Genomic DNA, 25,710 nt, shown 5'->3' on the forward strand with positions numbered 1-25,710 from the left:
TTATGGGTGCTCTTCTCCTGGGGGTTGGGGGGAAACAGAAAGCAATTGTGTAAGACAGCCCAACACATGAAGCCCAAAGGGTGGATAGCCGGTGGCCTCAGTGGCCTGGGCACCCGACCATGGCAGCCGGTATGGGTGCCAGCATGTGGTGCAGGATGAAGGTTTGTGTGCCCTCGGGTTGGGGGGTGTAGGGATACGGGTGTGTGGGATGGGGGTTAGTGCCAGGGGCACAGTCTTCCCTACTCACCCTAGCTGCCCTGAGGGGGTGGTACAGTTTCTTCTAACACTGTTGGTCGTTCAGAACGATGTTACCCGCGGCGCTCACTGTCTCTGCCACCTGTGCCCAGGCACGGTGAAAGGCAGTGGCTGGCAGCCTCCTTCCTGGGCCTGTATACAGGGTCATCCGCCTCTCCAGGAGGGTATCCAGCTCGGCGTAAGTGAAGTGTGGAGCTGCTCTCCTTGCTCTATCTTGTTGGCTGGGATGGTGTGTGTGAGGAGTGAAGCGCGTATATGCAGCTTGTCAGCCTCCGGAGTTACAATCTCGGAACCAGCGAATCCCGCACCGTTTCTCACTGGAATCGATTGTGTTCCTCGTGGTGCCGGTGCTAACCCCTCCACAGCAGCTGAATCGGTCCAGGTGCGGCGCCAGTTTTGCTGTCATGGAGCTCGACGAATTCTGCACTGGAGTCAACACGTAATCTCAGAATTGGAGAATCCAACCCCTTATCTATTTCACTTTCCTCTCTGGACTGCAGTCAGTGACTGCCTCTCAATGTGAATAAAGTCAGGAGTTCAGTGTTTATTGTGAAACGCTGACTGGTGGTATGTCAGATTGCACAGGCCCTGGGACATAATACTGGCCCTGCAATTCTTTGAGAGGTGAATCAGTCTCTGACTATAATTCTGGCAAGAGGCTTGTGAAAGCAAGAGGGAAGCAGCAGCGAGGTGTAGATATTGTCAATATAAAAGAAAATGAAAATCGCTTATTGTCACGAGTAGGCTTCAATGAAGTTACTGTGAAAAGCCCCTAATTGCCACATTCCGGCGCCTGTCCGGGGAGGCTGGTACGGGATAGACCATTCTTAAATTTTCACAGTGATTGACTCACCTTGGCACAATGCGACCACACAGCATGTTGAAAAAGTTTTTCTTCCAGCCATGTGTGAAAGGATTTTTTCTGTCTTCATCTTCACTGTACTGTCAGAGGGGGAAAAATATCAGTGCTGTTTACAGCAGAATTCATTAACAAAAAATCTTTACAGATATTACAGTGTGGTGATAAACTGGTATTCAGATGGTGAGCAGGGGGGTGGGGGAGGCGGGGGGGGGGGGGGGGGGGGGGGTGGCGGGGTGCACTGATGATAGCAGAAAAATACAATTAGTTCATCCACTATCTTCAAGGAGTGATGTTAATGGTCAGAGAAACAGCCACAAAATTACTGACAGACACTTGCCTTCACTGACAACTATCCATTGCTAAAAATATGAGCACATAGGATTCACTTAACATCTAGATAGCTGCTGACAGGCAGAACTGAATTTAATTGGCATTAATGGGATACTGTAATTTGACCGTAGATGTATAGAATTATAAATGTTTGCAGTCCAGAAATATCCAAGTGAACTCTTCATTAGAGCAACAGAACATTAACTCCACTGCCCCATTCTCTCCTTGGGCCTTGCGTCCGCACAAGAACCTTGTACCTTTCTTTGCCTCAAATATTTATCCAATTTTCCACAAAAGGACGTATTTGCCTGTGCCTCAACCATTTCTTCCAATTTGTTGGGAGTATCAAATAGGTAAATCATTTTGACCACTGAAGTCAATGTGTTGGGAAACAAAGCGGTGTTTTACGGACAGCTGATTCAATGCTGCTCATTCCATATTCCTCTGTGGAAACAGGTTTCCCCCAACATTTGTCCTCGTTCTTAATCATTTTAAACTGATGACTGCCTATCACCAACTACCCAAACTAAAAGAATAATCTTTAATAATCATTCAATCAAAGCACTTCATAATTTTATAAACTCTATTGAAACATTTTGTATACAAATATTAAACCAGTCTCTTCCCCCTTGCCGGGTCCCAGGAAAAGCAAGAAATCCCCTTTAAATCACAACCCTCGCACACACACCCAAGCCCCAAAGAACCATCATTGCAAATGAAAGTCCCATCTCTTCCCTTGTCCAAAAATATAGTGTCGACTTTAGTACATACACCAACACCCATTTCTCAATTCTGCCACAGTCCTTCTGCCTTCACAAACTCTTCCGCTGCTTCCGCCATCCCAAAATAAAAGTCCTTGGATTCGTAGGTCACCCTCAATGTAGCTGGATATACTATGCCACACAGCACCTTGCTGACGTACAGTGCCTTCTTCACCTGGCTGAGGGCAGCCCGCCTCCTCGCCAGCTCCACCGTAAAGCCCTGGTATATGCGTATACCAGCTCCAGCCCACTGTACCACCCGCTTCTGCTTTGCCCAGCACAGGACTTTCTCCTTCACGCTATACCTACGGAAACACAGAGTTACTATCATTGGCGGCTCACTCGCCTTTGGTACAGGCCTCCACGACCGATGAGCCCGATCCAGTTCATATCTGGAGGGATATGAACTCCCCCATAGCTTTGTCAACATCGTGGCAAAATACTCTGTCGGCCTCGGGCCTTCCATCCCTTCGGGCAGCCCCACAATCCTCAGATTCTGTCGCCTGGATCTGTTTTCCAGGTCTTACATTTTGGTTTGCAGACCCTTGTTGGTCTCTATCACTCTCCGCAGCTCCTCCTCACAGTGAGTTGATCACTGTGCTGTGATAATGCCTCTTCCACTTCCTTCAGTGTCTCACCTTGCTCCCGCACCTCCGCCGCTGTGTTTGATACCACCGCCGTCACCGGGAAATCGCCTCCTCCACCAGCAATTTCAGTACCGCCCCCATCTCCTTCTTCATCACTTCCATGTGCTTCGTGAACTGTTTTTCAAGTTCCACAGCCATCACTTGGTCATGTCTTCTGCTGTGAGTGATGCGGCCTCCCCTGGTGCTCCAGCCTCTGTTTTCCTTACAAGTTCGTGTGCTGACTTTTTCACTCCTGTAGCCATCTGGGATGGCCACCTTCAGTATACAAAATGGACACTCGCAGAGCTTATAGGGAAATATGGACTATACTAAGCAACAAGCAGGCACAGAGCCTGAATGCATATTTGGAAGGCAGTTTGCAGATGGAATCGAAACTCTGAGTCGATTTACATATTGATGTCCCATCTCCGGGAAACAAAGAACGAGTGCTCAGGTAGCCAATACTGTTCCAGATAGTCCGGCGCCACTACCCCAACCAGAAGACACAAACAAAGCAAGGCCAACGGCCTCCTAGGACACGCCCAGCCATCAAGGCACCCACCCCTTTATTGGTTTAGATCAATGACAATGATCAAGAAGCTGCCCAATTAATTGGGACCAAGTTTAAGGCCCGCCTAAAAGCGCACAAAGCCTCCAAGTATAAGAAGGAACCCCCGACAAAGTTTCAGTCTCTTGGATTTGGCTCTCAAGCGGAGAGACCCTTCCACCAGAACCACCAGAAGCAAGTAAGTTCAAGTTCAACACTTGCTACCAGATCGACGACCTTAGCTGTTCTCCTGTTACTTCTTCAAATCCAACAGCCTCAGATCCAAACAACGGCCATTGTTCCTCTGACTTAAGTGGGCACCCAAAGTTAAGTATAGGTGTTAGTGATAGATATAGTTTAGCCTGTAGTGTTATTGTGCATGAGTAGATCTTACTGTGTGTAAATAAAGTAGTATTGACTTTGAACTAACTAACTGATGTATTGGCTCTTTGATCGGTATTCGGGTTGAACCTTGTGGCGGTATTGAGAGATTTCTGGCGACTCTGAAAGTATACTTATAATTAGGATTAAGAAAGGCGACCTTATTAACCGCCATATTTATAGTAAGTAAACAGAGCAACACTCCCAGCAGACTTCCGTTAACCCCCTTTTTCACGGCCGTTTTTCTCCCAAACTTGGACATTTCTCCTCCCTGTGCCTTCTTACAGCCTTTTCAGCCTCCGTTGCCCCCGGGACCGGGTGTTAAAACTCCGAAATTCCTATTCCCGAGCGGGAGCCCTCCAGTGTGCGGCTGTCTCTCGCCCACCGTCACCGGAAGTCGTGATTCTATGATTCTATATCTTACCTCTTCAGACATTGTTTCTCCCAACACAATGAGTTCAATATGAGCTCCAAACAGGAAAAGCACTGGAAAGAGGAAAAAAGCAATTGGAACGATTACAGCATAACTGAGTTATTATTAAGGAAAACTTATTTTTAGAACTCATGGATGGGATTTAGAATTACATAAGGCTGACAGATTGGAATACCGGGCAACAGGAGTCTAAAGGCTGTTGTAAACCATAAAGTGACATTCCAAATGATTCCCCCAGCATGTGGCAATATTATTCTCACTGGTTTGAGACTAAGAATTTAAAGGTATCCACACACAGGGTGTGCATACATGGGTGTGCACAGTAGGTTGTAAACCCTCCATCCGGGTTAATAAAGGTGTTGTGGATTGACCACCTATTGCAGAAATACTGATTTTTATTTTCCTTTTGATCAATGAGAGTACAAATGGATAATTTCTGTCGTAAGTTCCATCACCAGTCTTATGCTTTGCTGATAATTTGCAAATGTACTGATCTGATGTCAGGCTCATTCCCCGCATTGGTTCTGACTGGGCGGAGAGCAAGAAACATAGAAAATAGGCGCAGGAGTAGGCCTTTCGGCCCTTCGAGCCTGCATACCATTCAATATGATCATGGCTGATCATGCAAATTTAGTATCCCTCTCCCGCTTTCTCTCCATACTCCTTGATCCCTATAGCTGCAAGGGCCACGTCCAGCTCCCTCTTGAATATATCCAACAAACTGGCCCCAACAGCTTCCTGTGGTAGAGAATTCCACATTCCACTCTGAAAGAAGAAGTTCTTCCTCATCTCAGTCCTCAATGGTTTACCCCTTATTTTTAGGCTGTGACCCCTAGTTTTGGAAATCCCCAACATCGGGAACTTTCTTCCTGCATTCAGCCTGTCCAGTCCCATCAGGATTTTATATGTTTCTATGAGATCCCCTCTCATTCTTCTAAACTCCAGTGAGTACAAGCCCAGTCGATCCCGTCTTTCTTCATTTGTCAGTCCTGCCATCCTGGGAATTAGTCTGGAGAACCTTCGCTGGACACCCTGAATAGCACGAATGTCCTTCCCCAAACTAGGAGACCAAAACTGTACACAATACTCAAGGTGTGGCCTCACCAAGGCCCTGTATAACTGCAGCAAGACATCCCTACTCCTATACTCAAATCCTCTGGCTATGAAGGCCAGCATGCCATTAGCTTTCCTCACTGCCTTCTGTACCTGCATGCCAACCTTCAGTGATTGTTCCACCATGACACCCAGCTCTTGTGCCCTTCCCTTTTTCCTAAACTGCCACCATTCAGATAATAATCTGCCTTCCTGTTTTTGTCACCAAAGTGGGTAACTTCACATTTACTCACATTATATTGCATTTGCCAAGTATTTGCCCACTCAGCCAGCCTGCCCAAGTCATCCTGCAGCCCCCTTGCATCCTCCTCACAGCACACACTGCCACCCAGCTTTGTCTTGTCTAAAAATTTGGAGATATTGCATGCAATTCCTTCATCCAAATCATTAATGTGTATTGTGAACAGTTGGGGTCCCAACACTGAACCTTGTGGTATCCCACTAGTCACTGCCTGCCACTCAGAAATGGACCCGTTTATTCCCACTCTCTGCTTCCTGCCTGCCAACCAGCTCTCTATCCATGACAATATACTACCCCCAAAACATGAGCTTTAATTTTGCTCACTAATCTCTTGTGTGGGGCCTTGTCAAAAGCCTTTTGGAAGTCCAGATACACAACATCCACTGGTTTATTCTTGTCCACTCTACTGGTCACATCCTCAACAAATTCCAGAAGATTTGTCAAGCATGATTTCCCTTTAGTGAATCCATGCTGATTTGGACTGATCCTGTCCCCACTTTCCAAATGCTCAGTTATTTCATCCTTAATCATTGACTCCAGCATTTTCCCTACCACCAATGTCAGGCTAACCGGTCTATAATTCCCCGCTTTCTCTCTCCCTTCTTCTTTAAAAAGTAGGGTTACATTAGCTACTCTCCAATCCATTGGAACTCTTCCAGAGTCTATAGAATGCTGGAAAATGGTCGCCAAATGCATCCACTATTTCTAAGGCCACTTCCAGAAGTACTCTGGGATGCAGAGCATCAGGCCCTGGGGACTTATCAGGTTTTACTCCCATCAATTTCCCCAATACAATTTCCTGACTAATAAGGATTTCCTTCAGTTCCGCCTTCATGCTCGACCCTCGGCCCCGCAGTATTTCCGGAAGGTTATTTGTGTCCTCCTTAGTGAAGACAGATCCAAAGTAATTAGTTGGGATGATATTCCTATCATAAAGCCATGCTGATCCATTTTTATGCCTTATCCCCATAATTCTTGATTCCCTTACTTATTAAAAACATTTCCAACTCAGCCTTTAACATATATACATATATGCACATATAAGTATATCACATCTACTGGTTCCCCTTCATCCATCCTGTTCATTATCACCTCAGTGAATTCAAATAAATTTGCCAGGCATGATTTTCCTTTCATGAAGCCATGCTGACTCTGCTTGATTATATTATTCATTTCCAATGCTCTGCTATTGCACCCTTTATAATGGATTCTAACATTTTCCTAATGACAGGAGTTAAACTAACTGGCCGATAGTTACTTGTTTTCTTGTCTGCCTCCTTTGTTTAATAAAGGTGTTACATTGACAGTTTTTCAATCCTTTGGGACTATTCCAGCCCTTACCCCACCGCCACCGCCCCCAACTTCTGCTCCTTGATTATTTATTTTTGGAATGTTATTAGTGTTTTCCACCGTGAAGACCGATGCAAAGTATTTGTTTAACTCCTCTGCTATTTCCTGGTTCCCCATTATTATTTCCACAGTCTCATTCTCTGAGGGTCCTATGTTCTATGTTCACTTTTCCTTCTCGCTTCCCTTTTATATATTTAAAGAAGCTCTTGCTGTCCGCTTTTATATTTCCTGCTAGTAATTTTTGCCACATTGCTAGTAATCTTTGCCACATTTTATGTTTTTTCTTTCAGTTTAATATGATCCTTCACTTCCTTGATTAATCATAGTTAATTTATCCCCTTCCTAGAATCCCTCTTCCTCACTAAGAACTAGTTTCAGAAACATCTGCCATTGCTGATCAACTATCTTTCATGATAAATTGCTCTGCCATCTCTTTGTTGCCCATTATGAATTCAACTGATTCTAACTGTAAGGGACCTACATTTGTCTTCACCAGTCTTTTTCGCTTCACATATCTATAGAAGCTTTTTTCAGTCAGTTTTTATGATTTATGCTAGCTTACTCTCGTATTCTATTTTCCTCTTCCTCTTTAAACCTATGACCTCCTCTGCTAAATTTTAAATTTCTCCCAGTCCTCAGGCTTGCTGATTTTTCTGGCTAATTTATATGCCTCCTCTTTGGCTTTAACACTATCCCTGATTTCCCTTGTTAGCCCTGGTTGAGCCACCTTCCCGGTCATAGCCATGTGCCAGACAAGGATGTACAATTGTTGAAGTTCATCCATGCCTATCCGCCGTCAACCCCTTAAGTATCCTTTGCCAGCTTATCATAGCCAATGCACTTCTCATATCATCAAAGTTAGCTTTCTTTAAGTTCAGGACCCTGGTCTCAGAGTTTACAACTTCCCTCAGTCGTGATGATCCTGCACCAGTGGTGATACTGTGCTTGAACATTCCATGGAAACTTACTTTTACACTCCACCCACTAACAAATTTTCCCAGCTCGGGAACTCCAGTCCCAGAAATGCTGTCTATTATTCCAAGTGAGAATTAAAGGATACGTGGTGCCCTTCTCCGCTGTCATTGGCTCTTGGTGGTTGAGAATAAGGTACATGATGCAGGATCCCAAAATAGTCAGCATGTAAAGAACAAGAAAGAAAACAAAGAGGAAAAAAAAGCGGTAATTCCTTCTCCCGATACAGTTATTCACCCACTTGCAATGGTGGTCAAAATCCTGCAACAAGAGAAAGCAGTTTTCAGCTACTAATATTCTATATTCTTTAGATCCTCTCCACAAGAACACTCCTCTGATGGCAGTCGACAATAATCCAGTTGGCAGCTCAACCATTCCGAAAGACCATGGATATGATCCCTAATCTAAGATGACTTAACTCTGCGGCTGGGGCAACAGAAGGGCGTCAATGGTTTCAGGTTAAGTGAGGGAAAAATGATGAGTGACCATAACGTGGTGGAATTTAGTTTTCAATTTGAGAGTGAGAAACTTGGGTCAGAAACAACTGTGCTACACTTAAATAAGGGTAATTATAAAGGGATGAGGGAAGAGTTGGCTGGAGTGGACTGGGAAAGGAAGTTATCAGCAAAGACGGTTGATCAGCTATGGCAGATGTTTCTGAAAATAGTTCTTAGTGAGGAAGAAGGATTCTAGGAAGGGGATAAATCAACTATGATTAATCAAGGAAGTGAAGGATCATATTAAGCTGAAAGAAAAAAACATAAAATGTGACAAAGTTTACTACTAAGCCAGAGGATAGGGAAAGTTTTCAAAACTAGTAAAAGATGACCAAAAAAAAGGGAAAGCAAGAAATATAAAAGCGGACAGCAAGAGCTTCTTTAAATATATAAAAAGGAAGCGAGAAGGCAAAGTGAACATAGAACATTGGACCCTTCGAGAATGAGATTGTGGAAATAATAATGCGGAACCAGGAAATGGCAGAGGAGTTAAACAAATACTTTGCATCCGTCTTCACGGTGGAAGACACTAATAACATTCCAAAAATAAATAATCATAAATAAATGGCGGTGGGGTATGGGCTGGAATAGTCCCGGAGGATTGGAAAATTGCCAATGTAACCCCTTTATTAAACAAAGGAGGCAGACAAAAAAAACAAGTAACTATAGGCCAGTTAGTTTAATTCCTGTCATTGGGAAATTGTTAGAATCCATTATAAAGGGTGCAATAGCAGAGCATTGGAAATTAATAATATAATCAAGCAGAGTCAGCGTGGCTTCATGAAAGGAAAATCATGCCTGGCAAATTTATTTGAATTCACTGAAGTGATAACAGGATGGATGAAGGGGAACCAGTAGATGTAATATACTTATATGTGCAAATGAGTATATATGTTTAAGGCTGCATTGGAAATTTTTTAATAAGTAAGGGAATCAAGAGTTATGGCATAAAAATGGATTTGAGGATGATATCAGATCAGCCATGATCTCATTGAATGGCGGAGCAGACATGATGGGCGTATTTCTGTTCCGACATCTTATGTCTTATCCTTGCTGGAGGTACCACTGTGCAGATATCACGTGAGGATAGAATCAGATTCAGCAAATACTCTTAGTTGTCAACAGTCGCTGTTAATATTTACACATAAATAATAATGAGATAAGGGAGAGATAGACCTGTAGCGGTAATGATCAACTGCCTTAAGGGGATGCGATTCAAGTGACAATTTGTAGCGTGTACACACACGGGTAGAGGGGTCAATTACTAGGGGGCATAGGTTTAGGGTGCGAGGGGAAAGGTTTAGAGGAGATGTCCGAGGCAAGTTTTTTTACACAGAGGGTAGTGGGTGCCTGGAACTCGCTGCCGGAGGAAGTGGTGGAAGCAGGCATGATAGTGACATTTAAGGAGCATCTTGACAGATATATGAATAGGATGGGAATAGAGGGATATAGACCCAGAAAGTGAAGAAGATTTTAGTTTAGATGGGCAGCATGGTCGGCACGGGCTTGGAGGGCCAAAGGGCCTGTTCCTGTGCTGTACTTTTCTTTGTTCTTTGAAATTGGAAAGAAAAGTCCACTCTAAAATACTTAAAGTGTGTCACACAAAAAGTTGCTATAGCATTGATATTAAAATCTTACATATTTCAATGTATCGACATGTTCAGATGAAAAGATCCAAGTACCTTGACTGTAATTATAACACTGATAGCCTCCATTTATTCCAACTTATGGGTTGAAAAGCTGATTATTATTGTATTAGTACCTGTGACACTGATGTGTTGATATGCATAAACTGTCATGTATATAGTGATAGACAAGACCTCCAACAGGCAGGTGGCAGGAGAGAGGAGAGAACACGTGACACGGTTACATCGGGGAGTTGATAAAGGGTCTTCGTAGTGGATAGTCAGTTTGTAGTAGCTTGTAGTTAATTTATTATAGTGAGTAGTTTTTGATAATATTCTCATGGTTATCTAACCCACGCAATTGTTCAAGAATAAAACTTTAACTAGTCTAAGAACTAGACATTCTTTAGTGCATTGATTCCAACCGGCTAAGCACCAGAACATAACAACTGGTATGACAGGAGACAACTTACAAGGGTGATTACGCAGTTGAACCACTCAATAGTTCCTATGGGCGGAACTTTACCAAAAAGTGGCAAAATGTCAGGTTCAAGTGAAAACCAGCGTGTTTCTCTCCAGAAACACAGCTGAGTTTTCAGACCAGATTTGTGTTTATGGTTTGCACTGTTACTCTGGTGGGGCAGGGCCTGATAGAGCCAGCAAGGCCAGTGCCACAGAGATCTGGGCACCATCTTTAAACGACGCCCCAATCTGCATTTAAAATAAGTTTCTCCAAACACCCAATGGACACAGAGGATCCCCCCACAAGCTTCAGGGTGACCACCTCCACCACGGAAGTATCGGGGGGCACTCTTTCCCCCCTCTCCACCTACCCCCCATCACCACGTCATAATCGGGGCTCCAACCTCTCCTCCCTCCACCACACATAAGGGAACAAGGGCACTGTCCGGCCATGTTCCTTACCACGTAGGGGCTATACTCATCTCCACATCCCTGGCTTGGTCATCACAACTGGTTTTTGTTTTTGAAAACCAATAGTGATTTGCGACAGCGTGCGTCATGCTGACTGGGTGGGAGGAGAGGGTGTGGGTGGAGGTTATGGTGTCAAGTACAGTAAGTATATGTTAATATATTATAATGCATGGAAAGTAAGTTAACGTCCTTTCTTGGCATGAATCTGATCACGTCACCGGCGAGGGTGGGTAAGATCTCAAACTGAGGTCTCATCGGTGCAAATCTCATTATGACCCGCTTGTGAGCTCTTGCTGTCATAGTGGGTTTTGTACCCACAGCGAACGGGCCTGCTACATCCTGCCCTATGCGTTTTTTCATTGTGTTTTACTTAGTTTACCTGTTAACTGTCAATGTTACACCTTGTCTTAGCCAAACGGACACTAAAATGGCTGAGCAGTAAAATGGACCACCTATCTAATTCCCTAAATCTATTGCCTGGTGAGGTAGATAAACTTTAAAAATAAAATGGACGTTGTCACATTACCTTTAGGAGAGGTGCATGTCATATAGTTAATATGTACATGTGTCTATACTGTATTTGCACATCTGATTAACATCTACACATGTGCACATATACAACCAGGAATGGAATCAACAATGGTTATCTAACAAGTTACCAAAATCACCCATGTTTTAGCAGCTAAATAGCTCAGACATTTCAAAATTCCCACTCTCATCAACTGTATTAACATTAAGCAGCATATTAACAACGTCAATTGTGCATAGTTCACATAGTGTGTGCAATAATTGTTTAATGTGCAGAATGGTCTATTATCTGTAAGAATATTAGAATGAATAAATGTGCTTGGCTTGTCATTGCCATTACCGATGCAGAGAGTCCAGAAATAATCTCCTCTGCCGGGGATCTATTTAATCAGTTTCTTCTACAAAGTTAATCAAGCAAACTCATCACATGCATGGTCACATGTCTCATACGATGAACATACTTCAGCTAGTTTTGTAAATAAAAACAGATACATTTTTCGAAGCATGCAGAAATGAGAAACAAGGACTGAAGCAGAAGAAAGAACAAAAATGAAAAGTTTAAAGACTAAAAATAATTTCTGTGGTTCAGTTTCACACATCTGGCCACATGTAGACTGTCTACTTTAGAACTGCTCACCTCCACACATACATTGCAGAGTCTGCAATGTGAGCAGCGGGGTGGGCGGTAGAACTGACACACTCTGCACCATTTCAAACGAAATATCTTGCCGTTGACCTTCAGAACTTTGGGATCAAGTCTCTCATGCATTGATATATGTGAGCCTGCAATTAGAACAAATAAATGATTTGAGTTATACCAGTTTTGAAATTTAAACAACAAAAATTACTCAGGAGGTGCATACTTACTAGATTAGCATACAATGAAGGTCTCACAGTGAGCTTTGGACAGGCTGATGCACATGTCTGGAACCAGGTTGGAGATGTCCATAGGATCCCTAGTGCAGAGGAGGCCATTTGGCCCATCGTGTTTGCACCGACCCTCCAAAAGAGAACTCTAACTAGGCCCACTCCCCCTGCTCAATACCCATCTATTGATCATGGCTTATTTACCGAACCTGCACATCATTGAACATTAGGGGCCAATTTAGCCAATCCACCTAATCTGCCCATCCTTAGACACTAAGAGGCATGTTAGTATGGCCAATTCACCTAACCAGTACATCTACTGGACTGTGACAGTATTCCGGAGCATCCAGAGGAAATCCACACAGACTCAGGGAGAATGTGTGAATTCCACACAGCCACCCAAGGACAGAATTTAATCCGGGTCCCTGACACTGGGAGACAGCAGTGCTAACCTCTGTGTCACCGTGCCGCCCCATTGGAGGGCGAAAGGGAAACCAAAAACTAGTTATCCAGCTGTGGAAAGGCATATTCACACGACAGTAAACAGTATGCTCCCAAGTTTTTGTTCATAATCATTCAAGTCAAGAATGAAAGAATTGCATTTACATAGTGCATTACCCTATTCCTTGCAACACAAAGTAACCCAAACCTCATTTCAACTCTTCAGAATGAAAAGCCCATTGCCAGAGGAGGAAGAGGACAAGATTGATAATGAAGATGCAGTGTCTTGAACTAACATTCATAACTGCCAGCTGAGGTATTAACAGCATGCAGTAAGGCATCTAAAGGTTAGGTTAGATGCAGAATCTACACATGGCAACTCACTGGGCACTTTATTGGGAGTTGAGCCGAGGGACAGTACGCAACAGCTGCCAACTTGCTGAAGAGTATTTAAGGAGTTGGGTGTCGTTTGGTGGGTCTTATTAAGAAATTCAAAGTCTTAAGTAGTTCAACAGTATTTATGAACTACTAAAAACTATATGCATAGGAATAATAAAGTTCCAAGCTGGAGGCTTTCTCCATGCTTGTTTCTGCACAGCTATGTCCATCATTATACTGACCCCTAGGTGCAGGTGGTGTGTTTTCTTTCATCGCTGTGTGACCGGTACTGTGCTCAGTCAGACATCAACTCTTTATGTGCCAGACCATTATAATACACCTCTCCCCCCCCCCCCCCCCTCCCAGCCTTTATCCAATGTATTTTCAAGTTATTCCATTTTACTCCATGTATTGCATCAATACTAGTACCCCATCTCCCTCACCTCAAGTCTCTGAGTTCATAGGTTCAGGCGGTCTGGAGGCCTTGGAGGAGTGGTAGTCTCCATTGCTGTAGGTAAACTTTGTTGACTTGGGATTATTCTGGTTCCTAGGTATCTTTTCATCCCCTTTTCCCATTCTTTGGCATTGGATCACTCTTTGCTGATATCTCAATTGTAATGATGGGTGCCGGTCGGTTTGTCCTGCTCTTTATGGGGCAGCCGAACCCCGGGGCTCATATCTGGAATGTGTTTTCTCTTCTTTTGTGCTGCTTGCCGTGACATACGCTGGGATAGAATGCGGTTCTTCCTGTTGTGAGGGTGTGACTTGGTAATAAGCTTACCTGAACATTTGAATGTGCGGTGTACTGTCATCAATGGATGGCTACTACTCAGTTCCAGCATTGTTTGTGGCACTGTCATGCTGGCTCAGTGTCTACTCTCTGCTCTTCGGGGTTGTCTCGCCAACTAGTGTTGGAGCCAGAGGTCGAGTACTTCTCGTTTCTGGTTCCTCTCCTTTCATCTACTTGAGATGTCAAGGTAGCCAACTGAGTGATTGGCTGGTCTGACCAATGTAACAAAGCTGGAGAAATCTGGGCTGGGTTCTCTGGCTCCCCCAGCCACATGCATCTTAGTGTTGTGCTGTTCGCTGGTGGCGAGATTCTATACACTCCCAGCTTGTCAATGGGATTTTCCACTGAAATCATCCCACACCTCTGGGAAACTCATGGGAATGTGCTGCCAGCGGGAGAAGTGAATCGCAATGATAGAGAATTCCGGCCCTGCTTTGCAAAGAGAGAAGACAATTCAAAGTTGAAGACCCAGTCAAGAAAAGTTTTATAGTTGGAGCTCTTGGGAATTTGCTGCTCTGTATTATTTACAACAGTGATTGTCTTGACATCTTCCACCATTTTGAGGAGCTTTAGGGCTACACAGGTATCTGTGCTCAAAAGAGAAAAAGACTGGTTACAGATGACACACATCAGATTGAAGATTTCTTTTGTGCCATACGTTAATCATTCCAGAAATCTGCCAATAACTGGAAATCGGATGCCTCCAGGACCATAGTGTGTTGTTCATTGTCAAAGGTTTCTGAGCCATGTTATTTTGTCTGATAGATCCATAACACTGGTTCCCTTGTCCAATTTAAAGTTTGTGAGATGGCCATTAACCGAGATGTCTGCTTCCAGAAAGAAAACCCATATGCTTTGACCTCACTCAAGAAGTATGTTTGCATGCTATGTTGAACACAGGAATTCTCTTGGGGTCTTCTGTGTATTTTGACATTTTTGCTGAAGTGTCCCATTCAGTTACATTGAAAGCACTGGAATTAAGTTGTTGGACCTTGATCACACTTGTGGGGATGCTTTGCTATGCAGCGCTGGCATGGTCACTCTATTGGTTAGTTAGAGTATTACTTCCCATGGCTTGGAGCGTCCCTGTTTCTGTGCTGTTTCACTAATTGGCAGTGGAGTTTACTTTGTACCATAGTTAGCTTTCTCCCCTCGGATCTGGATCGCCTTCTCAAGAATTAGATCTTCCTTCACTTGATGCATGTCTAAGAGTATGCCATCCGCAACTCCTACAATTACTCTATCCCTGATCAAGTCACAGTTCAGGTCATCATAATCACAGCTGTCAGCCACTTTGTAGAGCTAATCAATGAAGGAGTCAACAGGTTTTCCTGGCTGCTGGGCACATTCATTAAATTTAGCTCTGTCAAGGCCTTTGTTACTGTCAAATTATTTTGAAATGTCATCAGATTTTGCAGGTAGTTCATTGATTATGTGTCTAGTTATTATATTGTTGTCTATCAGGCCTACATTATAAAGTAGTGTGTTAACTTGTTCAACTTCTGTCTTTTGATCCAGACCTGAAGCAATCATGTATCGAAGGAATCTCTTTCTCCAGAGTCCCCAATTCTGCGATTTATCTGCACCTTGAATGAGTTGAAATTGGTCTGGAAGAGTCGATTTCTGTTAAATTGTATGTTCAGTTTTTACGAGGTTACTGAAAATTCAACATAGTCCCCCCATATACTTCTGCCCAAAGGGTTTTCTCACGACTGCCAGTTTTGGTGGGCTCTCACAGTAATGGCATTTGTGATCTCCACATTGACATTTTTATCAACAATGACTGTCGGGATTGACTGTAAAGCTTTCCTCGCTTTACTGCAATGTTCTTGGGCCTGGGAAGTGTTGAATCCCGGGTTTAGCTGGGTTTTTAAAGCTGCCCACTCAGTCAAGATTAATTTTCAATTCATTATTTTTTTTAATGCTTGGGTTGAGCTCAGCCGCCACCTGTTCAGGCACTGACTCAGGAAACAGGGGCAGGATTCTCTATTCTCCGATTTTGTAATCAGCGATCGGGTGGAGAATCCCTTTTTAGGATGCTCCACCCCCTCCAAAACAGCGTCATTGGGCTGTACACCACACACCGTTGGGATGGCCTCAGGACGTTAGGTGAATGCCCTCCCCCAATGCTCTCCCCCTGATGGGCTGAGGTCCCAACGGTGCAGGGGTGTGCTCTCAGTTTTCGTGAACCCAGCATGGGGGCTGCAGACTGTCCGGGGCTACCACAGTCGGGGGGGAGCTGAACCGCTGGCCAGAGTAGCTTTGGCGAGGGTTGGGGGAACTGGTGGGGGGATGGTCGGGGGGTGGCGAGGCAGTGTCCAGGGGGCACTCTCTGGCAGGTCGGGTGCGCACATGGCCGGAGCCATGTTATTCGGCACGACCGTTGCAGGTCATCGCTGTGCACGCGCACGGTCATGGACCCGGCAATGCTCCAGCTGTTTATTTTGTAAAGGAGGTGCGTTTTATGTGGCATGGATGTTAGCTCCTTGCCGGTCAGAGAGTCAGTGCTGGAGCCGTGCCGATTTTTTCATCGTAGAACTAGAGACATTCTCTGGACATAACCTCAAAATCGGAGAATCCAGCTCCAGCTTTCTCAGATTTAGATGGCAATTTCTGACACTCAGAAAACGAGCTCACTCCGCGCTGTTGGGAACTAAGCACCTCGGGGGCGGAGCATTTGGGGAGGGCCTTCACCTCACGTCCTGAGGCCATCGCAATGACGTGCGGTGTACTCCCCGAAGACGTAGTTAACATTTTTAAGGAGTTGTGTTTTCCAAGAATATTTAACTTTTAGCTCACCCCTCCTAGGTCTGCTGACTCTGAATACTCTGGCTCTCAAAGCTGGACTTCTGCTGCAGTGAGGAATTGCATTTCTGCCTTCAGCTTCCATGCCTTTCTTTGGCGATTTTCCCTGAGCATTTCTTTAGGCCAGAATATATATATATATTTTTTTTTCTTCTGTTTTTCAGGGCTTTAATTTTCTTTTGCAGTCTCTGCAAGGTTTTCAGTTGATCCATTCACTGCCACCATGTAGGAAAATGATGGGCATAATTCAGAAAGTCTTATTCAGGTATTTGTAGTTTTAGGTAGTTCAACAATAAATATTCATTAGCTACTGGAAAGTATATTCATCGGTACAGCCAAGGTCCAAGCCAGGAACGGTTTCCATGCTTGCTTCTGCACACGTCTATATCCAACACTACACTCGCCTCTACACATGGGCCATGTGTTCTCCTTTGTACTACAGACAGCAAGGTTGCACACCAGTTCTATTGCAGTGTCTCAGATACAGACATTAATAGGCCAGGCTACTGAAGTAGGCGAATGTGCAAATACCAGAAAATGCTTGGTGCATTGGCAGCATGCTGGAGCGTTTGCACATAATGTTGCGGACGATTTCACCCCCACTTGGAACAAGAATTTGTGCAGAGCATGGAGTCCACTCTTTTCATTGTAAAGCGGCTGATCATCCCCATCATCAGCAGCATAACTGTTGCCATGGAAGCTGAATGCCTCCTTGGTTTTGGGTATCACTCTTGAAAAGGGTATTATGAGTGATCAAAGGGGGCAGCACGGTGGCGCAGTGAGTAGCACTGCTGCCTCACGGCGCCGAGGTCCCAGGTTCGATCCCGGCTCTGGGTCACTGTCCGTGTGGAGTTTGCACATTCTCCCCGTGTTTGCGTGGGTTTCGCCCCCACAACCCAAAAAGGTGCAAGCTAGGTGGATTGGCCACTCTAAATTGCCCCTTAATTGGAAAAATGATTGGGTACACTAAAATTAAAAAAAAAAATTAAAAAAAATGAGTGATCAAAGTGACTATTTACTGCCCTAAGAGCCTTGGCTCCATTTGAGAGAAAGCTGCTGTCCTCTCCCTAGATGACAATATTCTTGCTCCGCAAGTGACCACTAGTGCCCTTGCTGGTGCTTTATGTCAGCTGGGCCAGAGAAATGAAACCCAGGCCAAAATGATCCTGTCTGTAACTGGGCCCCCTGAGTCAAGAACTGCTCGAAGTTGCCCTCTAAGGCCACATGCTGTGTCTTTACTAAAATCTCAGCTATCTTCTAACTACCAAGCCAGTGCAAAACACTTTGTAGAAGCACGAGGCTATGCAAAGTAACATGAAAGACAGACAGTGAAGATATGCAGAAGGTTAAATAGTCATATTTGCTGTAAATGATGACATCCTTTATTTAATAAATAGGTTTTGGTTTCAGGTCACAGGCTGGTATCTGTATTTATGTTGAAGTGGGGCTGAGCCCAATAAGTGTGAAATGATGGAAGAGAGAATAATCAGGTCTGAAGGTGAGTGGAAGACTTGACTTAGTTGCCTTGGTGAGCTGAGCTCTAGCTCGAGCAGATTGGGACTCCCTTGGTCCTTGTCTATCATTCTGCCCTTCCTCATCTTCTTGTTCCTCGTCCATCTAATGATCTCAGTTACTGTTATAACTGGACAGGAAGATCTCAGAATGGAACCCTTGCTCAAAAGACCATAACTTTAACTTTTTTAAATGACACATGGAGGAACAGAATCACAGCACCATTACTGAGTTGTAACAACAAGAAAATAAAACACTTATTAAATATGAAAAGTTGGATTATGATAGCATACTCTTTCACTCCTCCCTTAGCTTAACAAATACACATATACATTACGATTAACGGACCACAAAGTACATTTTAAGCTAGTTACAAACTGAGAGAATCATTGACTTTTGTAGGGGTAATGTAACCTTTGTAACATGAATGTGCTATGCTTTTGGATTGCATGCGGCATAATTAATGGACGAGGCCAGGTTTGTCAATTGCTTCTGGAACACTAAGCTGGACAGACAGGGTTCAGTTTTCTCTGAAAGGAGTCTCTCTCTAAAAGGCTTGTACCAAATAAGGAAGTGGAAGCCTTTGTTGTTGGCTTTATCCATGAAAGATATTCAAGCAATGTGGTTTGCTTAATTGGAATGTAGAGGCAGGATTCAGGAAGCACATCAAAATGTTGCAATTATTAACTGTAAAGCTATATCTTTGTTGTTAATGTGCTTAATTGATTGGTAAGTTTGCAGACGACACACTGATTAGTAAAGTTCGCAGACGACACACTGATTAATAAGATGGCAGACAACACAAAAATTGGTGGAGTTGTGTATAGTGAAGAGGATTGTCAGAGGATACAGCAGGATATAAACTGGTTGGAGTCTTGGGCAGAGAAATGGCAGGTAGAGTTTACAAGTGTGAGGTAATGCACTTTGGAAGGTCCAATACATGTAGGAATTACACAATAAATGGTAGAGAGATCTGTGCGTTCATGTCCACCGACCACTGAAAGTGGCAACGCATGTGGATAAGGTGGTCAAGGAGGCCTACAGTATGTTGGCCTTCATCGGTCAGTGGATTGAATATATAAAAAGGGCAAGCCATGTTGCAGCTGTACAGGACCTTAGTTAGGCCTAATTTGGAATATTGTGTACAATTCTGGTCGCCACACTACCAGAAGGATGTGGATGCTTTGGAGAGGGTACAGAAGCGGTTTACTAGGATGTTGCCTGGTATGGAGGGCATTAGCTATGGAAGTTGAGAGGCGACCTGATAGAGGTCTACAAGATAATGAGTGGGGTGAACAGAGTGGATAGTCAGATAGACTTTCCTAGGGTAGGAGAGTTAAGTATTAGGGGACATAGATTTAAAGTATGTTGGGGAAAGTTTAGAACAGATGTGTGAGACAAGTTTTTCACAAAGAGGGTGGTAAATATATGGAACACGCTGCCTAGGGAGGTGGTGGGGACAGGTACGAAAGTGGCATTTGAGGGACGTATAGACAAATATATGAATAGGGTGGGAATGGAAGAATACAGACTCTGCAAGTGCAGCCGGTTTTAGTTTAGACAGGCACCATGGTCAGCGCAGATTTGGAGGGACGAATGGCCTGTTCCTGTGCTGTATTGTTCTTTGTTCTAATTGAGTGTTTAAATTAAAGTTTGTTTGACTATAAAAGCCGTCTGCTGGTCAGTGTTATCACTCCTGTGGTGCAGCGGCATTTTCTCACCGTTTTACCAATTTCAAATTACGGATTCTAATGCGGGATCCGAACAAAAGATTGGGGTTCTGGTCCGGACCCATAACATGGGGTTTTAATAGGGGAAGTACACAAACAAGCAAACGGACGCGTAGTCAGTATCACATTTCACCGACATCTGGACAAAACTACACGCCGACTCATCTTCAATCTTTCTACCAATAGGGATGTCCAATAGGGGTGGAGATGCAATTTTTTTCTTTGTGTGGAGAGCCACAATGACATTAATATACAGTGAACTATGAGATATTGCTCATATCATCTACTGGAATCTGAATGGAATCTGTGACCTAAAAACTGAGTGTAACCTTGACAGTCACACAAGCAGTGCTGTCCTTTGCTGCACAGCTGACATGGATCCGTAACAGATTCCTTGGTAAAGTGGAGACACCTCATACATTGCTTGTCAGTGGAGATGAGGTGGGAGAAATGCTGCCTGCAGACCCTCTGTGGATGTTGTCTCGTATTGTGCATTTCTCCTGCTCCTTCTTCTGGCATCTTGTCCTGCTTAGTGGTAACTTTTTTGGTGCTCCAAATCGCGTTTTCCACCCAAAGGCAGCCCTACCAAGCCATCTAATTTTGCAGGCTGACTGGCTGTGAGCCTGCACTGTGAGCAGTGCAAAGCCAAGCCTCTCACTGTGAAATCTGAGCACTGGTGGAGTGCAGCCAAAAATGCCTCAAAGTGATGTAGTAGCTAGAAGTAGTGAGCTGTCAGCTAACCTATAAGTATTGCCTGATCCCTTTAAATTTAGCTTCCAACTGGGCTGTCAGTTTGTGACCCATTGTGCTGAGTGAGGTGAACATGTGGTGGTTTAAAAAGTTATTACATTCCACATGTAGCAGATAGCCCTCATCATGATAAATTAATTACCTTTGACATTAAATGCTGCCAGGATACTATTATAACACAACACTACTGCCTATAACTGCCTTCACCTGAGGAAGGAGCAGTACTCCAAAAGCTAGTGTTTGAAACAAACCTGTTGGACTTTAACCTGGTGTTTTAAGACTTCTTACTATATCAAAGTAATGAGCAATGCATTTTTGGCTGTAAGTGCATGCCTGCAAAAATCCTGCCATTTTGGCTGCTAAGGTACTGCCATAGTGCTTGAAAAACTCTATGTAGCCTGATTTATAAAAATAGGTTTGAGTGGATGGTCAGTGCATCTCACTCCAAGTGAGCAAGTTTTGACGGGTTTGTCCATTTCTTTGAGAAATTAAATTGCTTTACCTTGTTGCAGAATTCCAGGGTCCATGAAGCTGGTGATAATGAAACTTGTAAAACACAGTAAGAACAAGATTCCAGCCGCGATTGGGATTGCCAGGGAAACTTTAACAGCCAAGAAAGCACAACTGAAAAACAGAGGCAACCTTTAGGAAATAAAAACGTTATAATGTGGAGTTAACAAGACAGTAAGTGTATACATGGTATCTATGGATACAACCCAGATTTACAAGTTTCTAGAACTATGTTGCCATTTTTTGAAAGAAAGCTGACTTTTAAAGGTACTGCTCATAGGCATAACAATTCTCTCTTTCATTCTGTCTGTCCACAATAGGAAAAGGCCACTTAGTCCCTTATACCTGTTCTGCCATTCAGTGAAATGATAGGTGATCCGTGTTCCAAATACCCACCCCATATCCCTAATACCTCGGACTTCTAACACTGGTAGAAGTGTTCCCTAATTTCATTCTTGAAAGGGCTGGCTCAAATTTTTGACTTTGCTGCCTTGTCCCAGACATTCTAACCGGTAATAATGGGCTGAATAATGGTCTAAGGAGGTAGGTGATTGCTGACTGCTTTCCCCACCTTCCCAGGATGGTGGATAACACACTAATCATCTAATTATCAATGTCCAGGCGGGTTGGCGGCCAACAGTGTCAGTGAAGGACGGGCTACTCACCGAATGGGCCATTGAGGGGAGGATGTCTGGGCACCAGGCTGAAGGATGCGGCCCGGAGAAGGTCATGGTCACTTATTCAAAGGGGCCCCTGATGTAAGAAGACTTTGTTCCTGAATAACATAATTTGTAAACATTGCCAGAGGCAATGAGATTCGTTGTTTATTTTTGACTATTCTCACTAAAGGACCATAAAGCTAATAAATACGGGGAGAAATGATGCATCAGACTGATCACTCTCTTTGTCTCTCTATAGATCCCTGACAGAAGGGAGCCAGGTGATCGAGAGGGAAGAAGGATTAGGATGGCTCCAGAGTTTGGTGATGAGTCCCTGTGCCTGAACTTGATGATACTCACCCAGTCTGGCGGATGATTGTTCCAGGGATCCACTAGGCGCCATCTGCCAAGTTGCGACTATAGACTGCATCACCTGGTACAAACAGTCTGGGTGGTTTTGTCTAACTGAGCAATGCCCTTGCTGATCCTGGCTGTGGCATATTTTCCCACCAATATCAGGGAAGTCAAGGCTAAGACTTGAAACGTTAGCTTTTTTCTCTCCCTACAGATGCTGCCAGACTTGCTGAGATTTTCCAGCATTTTCTCTTTAGTTTCAGATTCCAGCATCTGCAGTAATCTGCTTTTATTTAGTTTGAAGCCTTTGGCCCATTAGCAATTCAACTGGTGCTACCCCGGTTGTGACGTAGAATATAGAACATACAGTGCAGAAGGAGGCCATACAGCCCATCAAGTCTGCACTGACCCACCTAAACCCTCATTTCCATCCTATCCCCATAACTGAATAACCCCTCCTAACCTTTGTGGTTATTAAGGGCAATATATCATGGCCAATCCATCTAACCTGCATGTCTTTGGACTGGGAGGAAACCAGAGCACCCGAAGGAAACCCACGCACACACGGGGAGAACGTGCAGACTCCGCACAGACAATGACCCAGCGGGGAATCAAACCTGGGATCCTGGCACTGTGAAGCCACAGTGCTAGCCACTTGTGCTACCATGCTGCATATGGAGTGGTCCTATAGCATAAAAAGAATCTGGCCAGTATTGTATACATGGACCCTGAAGTCTGCTTTTTCAGCTATTATTTGCATGTCTGTACTGCCCTTTCTGTGCTTATTAGAAATCGGGTGATACGGGTGTACGGATGTGTCGCATCCCATTCGCCTTCATGAACCCCTCACTGGTGAAGGGCATACTATTGTCGGTAACTAAACCTCTGGGGTACTGTGCTTACTGAAATAAAGGTGCAATTTCTCCACTTTGAGGTGGTGGAAGACATTTTATGGACTTCCCAATCACTTAGAGTGGGCATCTAGCAGGAGTAAGAACATTGAGCCTTCAAAGGGGCTGGCAAAGTGAGTGTGTAACCGCACCCTGGCCATTCCCATGCGTGAAGGGATGCGGGGCTGGTGAAAGCTTCTGTTGTTCCTAACAAACGCTGCACTGCTGGGCCACCCGTTCTCTACCTGCATCAAGGACTGGCCATCAAACAAAGCTGCGGGCGAGCATTTTCATTTCGGACACCCCTGGGTGTTCATTATGCAGGTCCTTCAAAATTGGGTCTTGGCCCTTACCCGGAACGACTATGTTTGTCTCCCACAAAAGGATGCCGTCTTCTACAATAAACATGGATTCGGGATGCCATAACAGACATCTACATTGGCAATCTAGGTACCTGGACGATACTCAAATGAGCAATCATGGGGCCCAATGCTATATCCTGGTGGTGGCGATGAGCGGAATTGATGAAAAGACCAGCAGCGGCTTGTGGTCCGTGATGATGGTGAACCATCGACCATACACACATTGATGGAATTTCTTCATGGCAAAGACAACTGCCAGACCCTCTTTCTCAATTTGCACATAATTACCCTCAGCCACAGCCAGTGTCCAGGAGGCGAAAGCGATAGCCTCTCCCTGCCATCTTCTATGCGGTGTGATAAAATGCAATAAAATGCAATGCTCTATGATGGGTTACACATGGCTATTAGTTGTTTGGCGGCATCATAATGTGTTAACAAGCCTGAGGAAATCAATTGTATTTTTTAAACCTGTGTGAAAGCTTCTTCCTGTTGTCTTTTCCACGCCCATTCTTGGTTCTTTTTTGAGAGGAGGTGTAAGGAGGCTAACATTGCCGTGAGGCCGGGGATGAACTTTCTTTGTTAGGTCACCAATTCCAAGAAAGACCGCAACTCCGTGGTGTTTCCAGGTGGAGGAGTTTGCGGAATTGCCCATACTTTCTCCACAACTGGGTGTAACCCATCATGGTCCACTTGGTAACCCTGATGCACCCTACTTCCCTTGGGTGGAACACGCAGTTTTGTCGCCTCAGGCAAACACCCGTCTCTGAGAAACGATGGAGGACCTCGTCCAAATTACTTGAATGTTCCTGTTCAGTCACCCTGTGACTAACACGTTGTCTAGATACACTGTGACTGGCAGCAAAGATCACAATGTGTTTTCCATTACCCTCTGGAAAATGAGACAGGCTGACGACACTTTAAAGGGTATTCTGGTGTTCTTGTATAGACCTCCATGGGTGTTTATACTGACATGTTTTCATGAGGCAGGGTCCAATTCTATCTGAAAGTATGCATGGCGCATATCAAGCTTTATAAATGAGTGTCCATTGGCCAGTTTTGCGGGGCACAGGTGGCGATCTGGGAGGATCAACTTATAGTCCCCACACAGCCTGACTATCCTATTGGTTTGAGCACTGGACCGACTAGTGCTGGCCAATCAGCCTAACATACTGATTTAATGATTCTAAGGCCTTTGAGCCAGTTTTGTTCTGCCTCAACTTTCGTTAACAAAGTTTAAGGGACCAAACAAAACAGTCTGGATGGAAGACCTCAGGGTATTTCCCAAGCACTAATATATGGGCCCTTGGATCCCATTTGGAAAATCTTTTGCCAGTCAAGGTTATGCAGAACCATTGTGAGACCTCATTTGGAGCATCGTGCAGTTTTAATCTCTTTATCTAAGGACTTGCCACAGAGGGAGTACAACAGAGGTTCACCAATTTAATATTATACATCAGATATCTCAATTTAATTGTTATTCTAATGCCCCATGACCCTATTGTGATGGGTCAGGGTTTAGAGAACCCCAAAGTGTATCATGGAGATCACCTGACCCACAACTTTTAATAGATTGTGGTATGGGGAGCACACGGCTCACTCTACAGGTATGGTACAGCAGAAAATGGACCAGTGGTTTTTAAAAACAAAACAATGTTTATTCTATGAATTCAAGTTAACCTTTCTAAAACAAGCAGTGAACATCTTAGAAACCAGTAAATCAAATACACCCCCCCCCCCAAGAATACAACACTAAGTAATCTGTATGCTGTTCTTTTTACATCCAAAAACTTAACAAACCTCGAAACAGGAGCACATTTGGGTTTACATTCAAGACTGAAATCATTTATAATTCTGAATTCACCAAATGATTAAGATGGTCTTTGGATGGCGGACTTCAGATGCAGCTCCCTGAAAAACACAGACACACCCAAGCTCTTCTCAAACTGAAACTAAAAAGCAGAAGTGGAGCTCAGCTCCACTCACACGCTGACATCACTCCAGTAACATGAGCAGCTCCATTTCTTAAAGGTACGTTTCTTAAACACCCATTTCTTAAAGGGTACTCCCACATGACACCTCCCACCCAGAAAAAAAAATAAACCATCAACTTCAAGATGGTTTCATTTTTCACCTTTTCACCATCCTTTAAGAAATGCACACAGTAAATACACTTTTTGTTTCAAAAAAACAACACACCCAAACAGGTAC

At 44.1% G+C, this 25,710-nt stretch overlaps 1 protein-coding gene across 4 annotated transcripts in view; it reads right to left on the reverse strand.

The window, feature by feature from the left end:
* Positions 1–25,710, reverse strand: part of LOC119976163 (palmitoyltransferase ZDHHC5-B-like) — a 56,534-nt gene that overhangs the window by 20,563 nt on the left and 10,261 nt on the right. For 2 of the 4 annotated variants that reach the window (XM_038816389.1, XM_038816390.1), the window contains exons 2-6: positions 21,230–21,351; positions 12,092–12,237; positions 7,960–8,132; positions 4,187–4,289; positions 1,109–1,197 (exon numbers count right to left, since the gene is read on the reverse strand). In XM_038816389.1, coding sequence (XP_038672317.1) covers positions 1,109–1,197; positions 4,187–4,289; positions 7,960–8,132; positions 12,092–12,237; positions 21,230–21,351 — 633 coding nt within the window. Of the gene's footprint in view, positions 1–1,108; positions 1,198–4,186; positions 4,290–7,959; positions 8,133–12,091; positions 12,238–21,229; positions 21,370–25,299; positions 25,386–25,710 lie in introns of those variants that run through there. The other 2 variants (XM_038816391.1, XM_038816387.1) reach the window with 2 other exon arrangements.

This window comes from Scyliorhinus canicula, chromosome 13 (assembly GCF_902713615.1).
Source record: "Scyliorhinus canicula chromosome 13, sScyCan1.1, whole genome shotgun sequence".
In the NCBI taxonomy this organism is placed as follows: domain Eukaryota; kingdom Metazoa; phylum Chordata; class Chondrichthyes; order Carcharhiniformes; family Scyliorhinidae; genus Scyliorhinus; species Scyliorhinus canicula.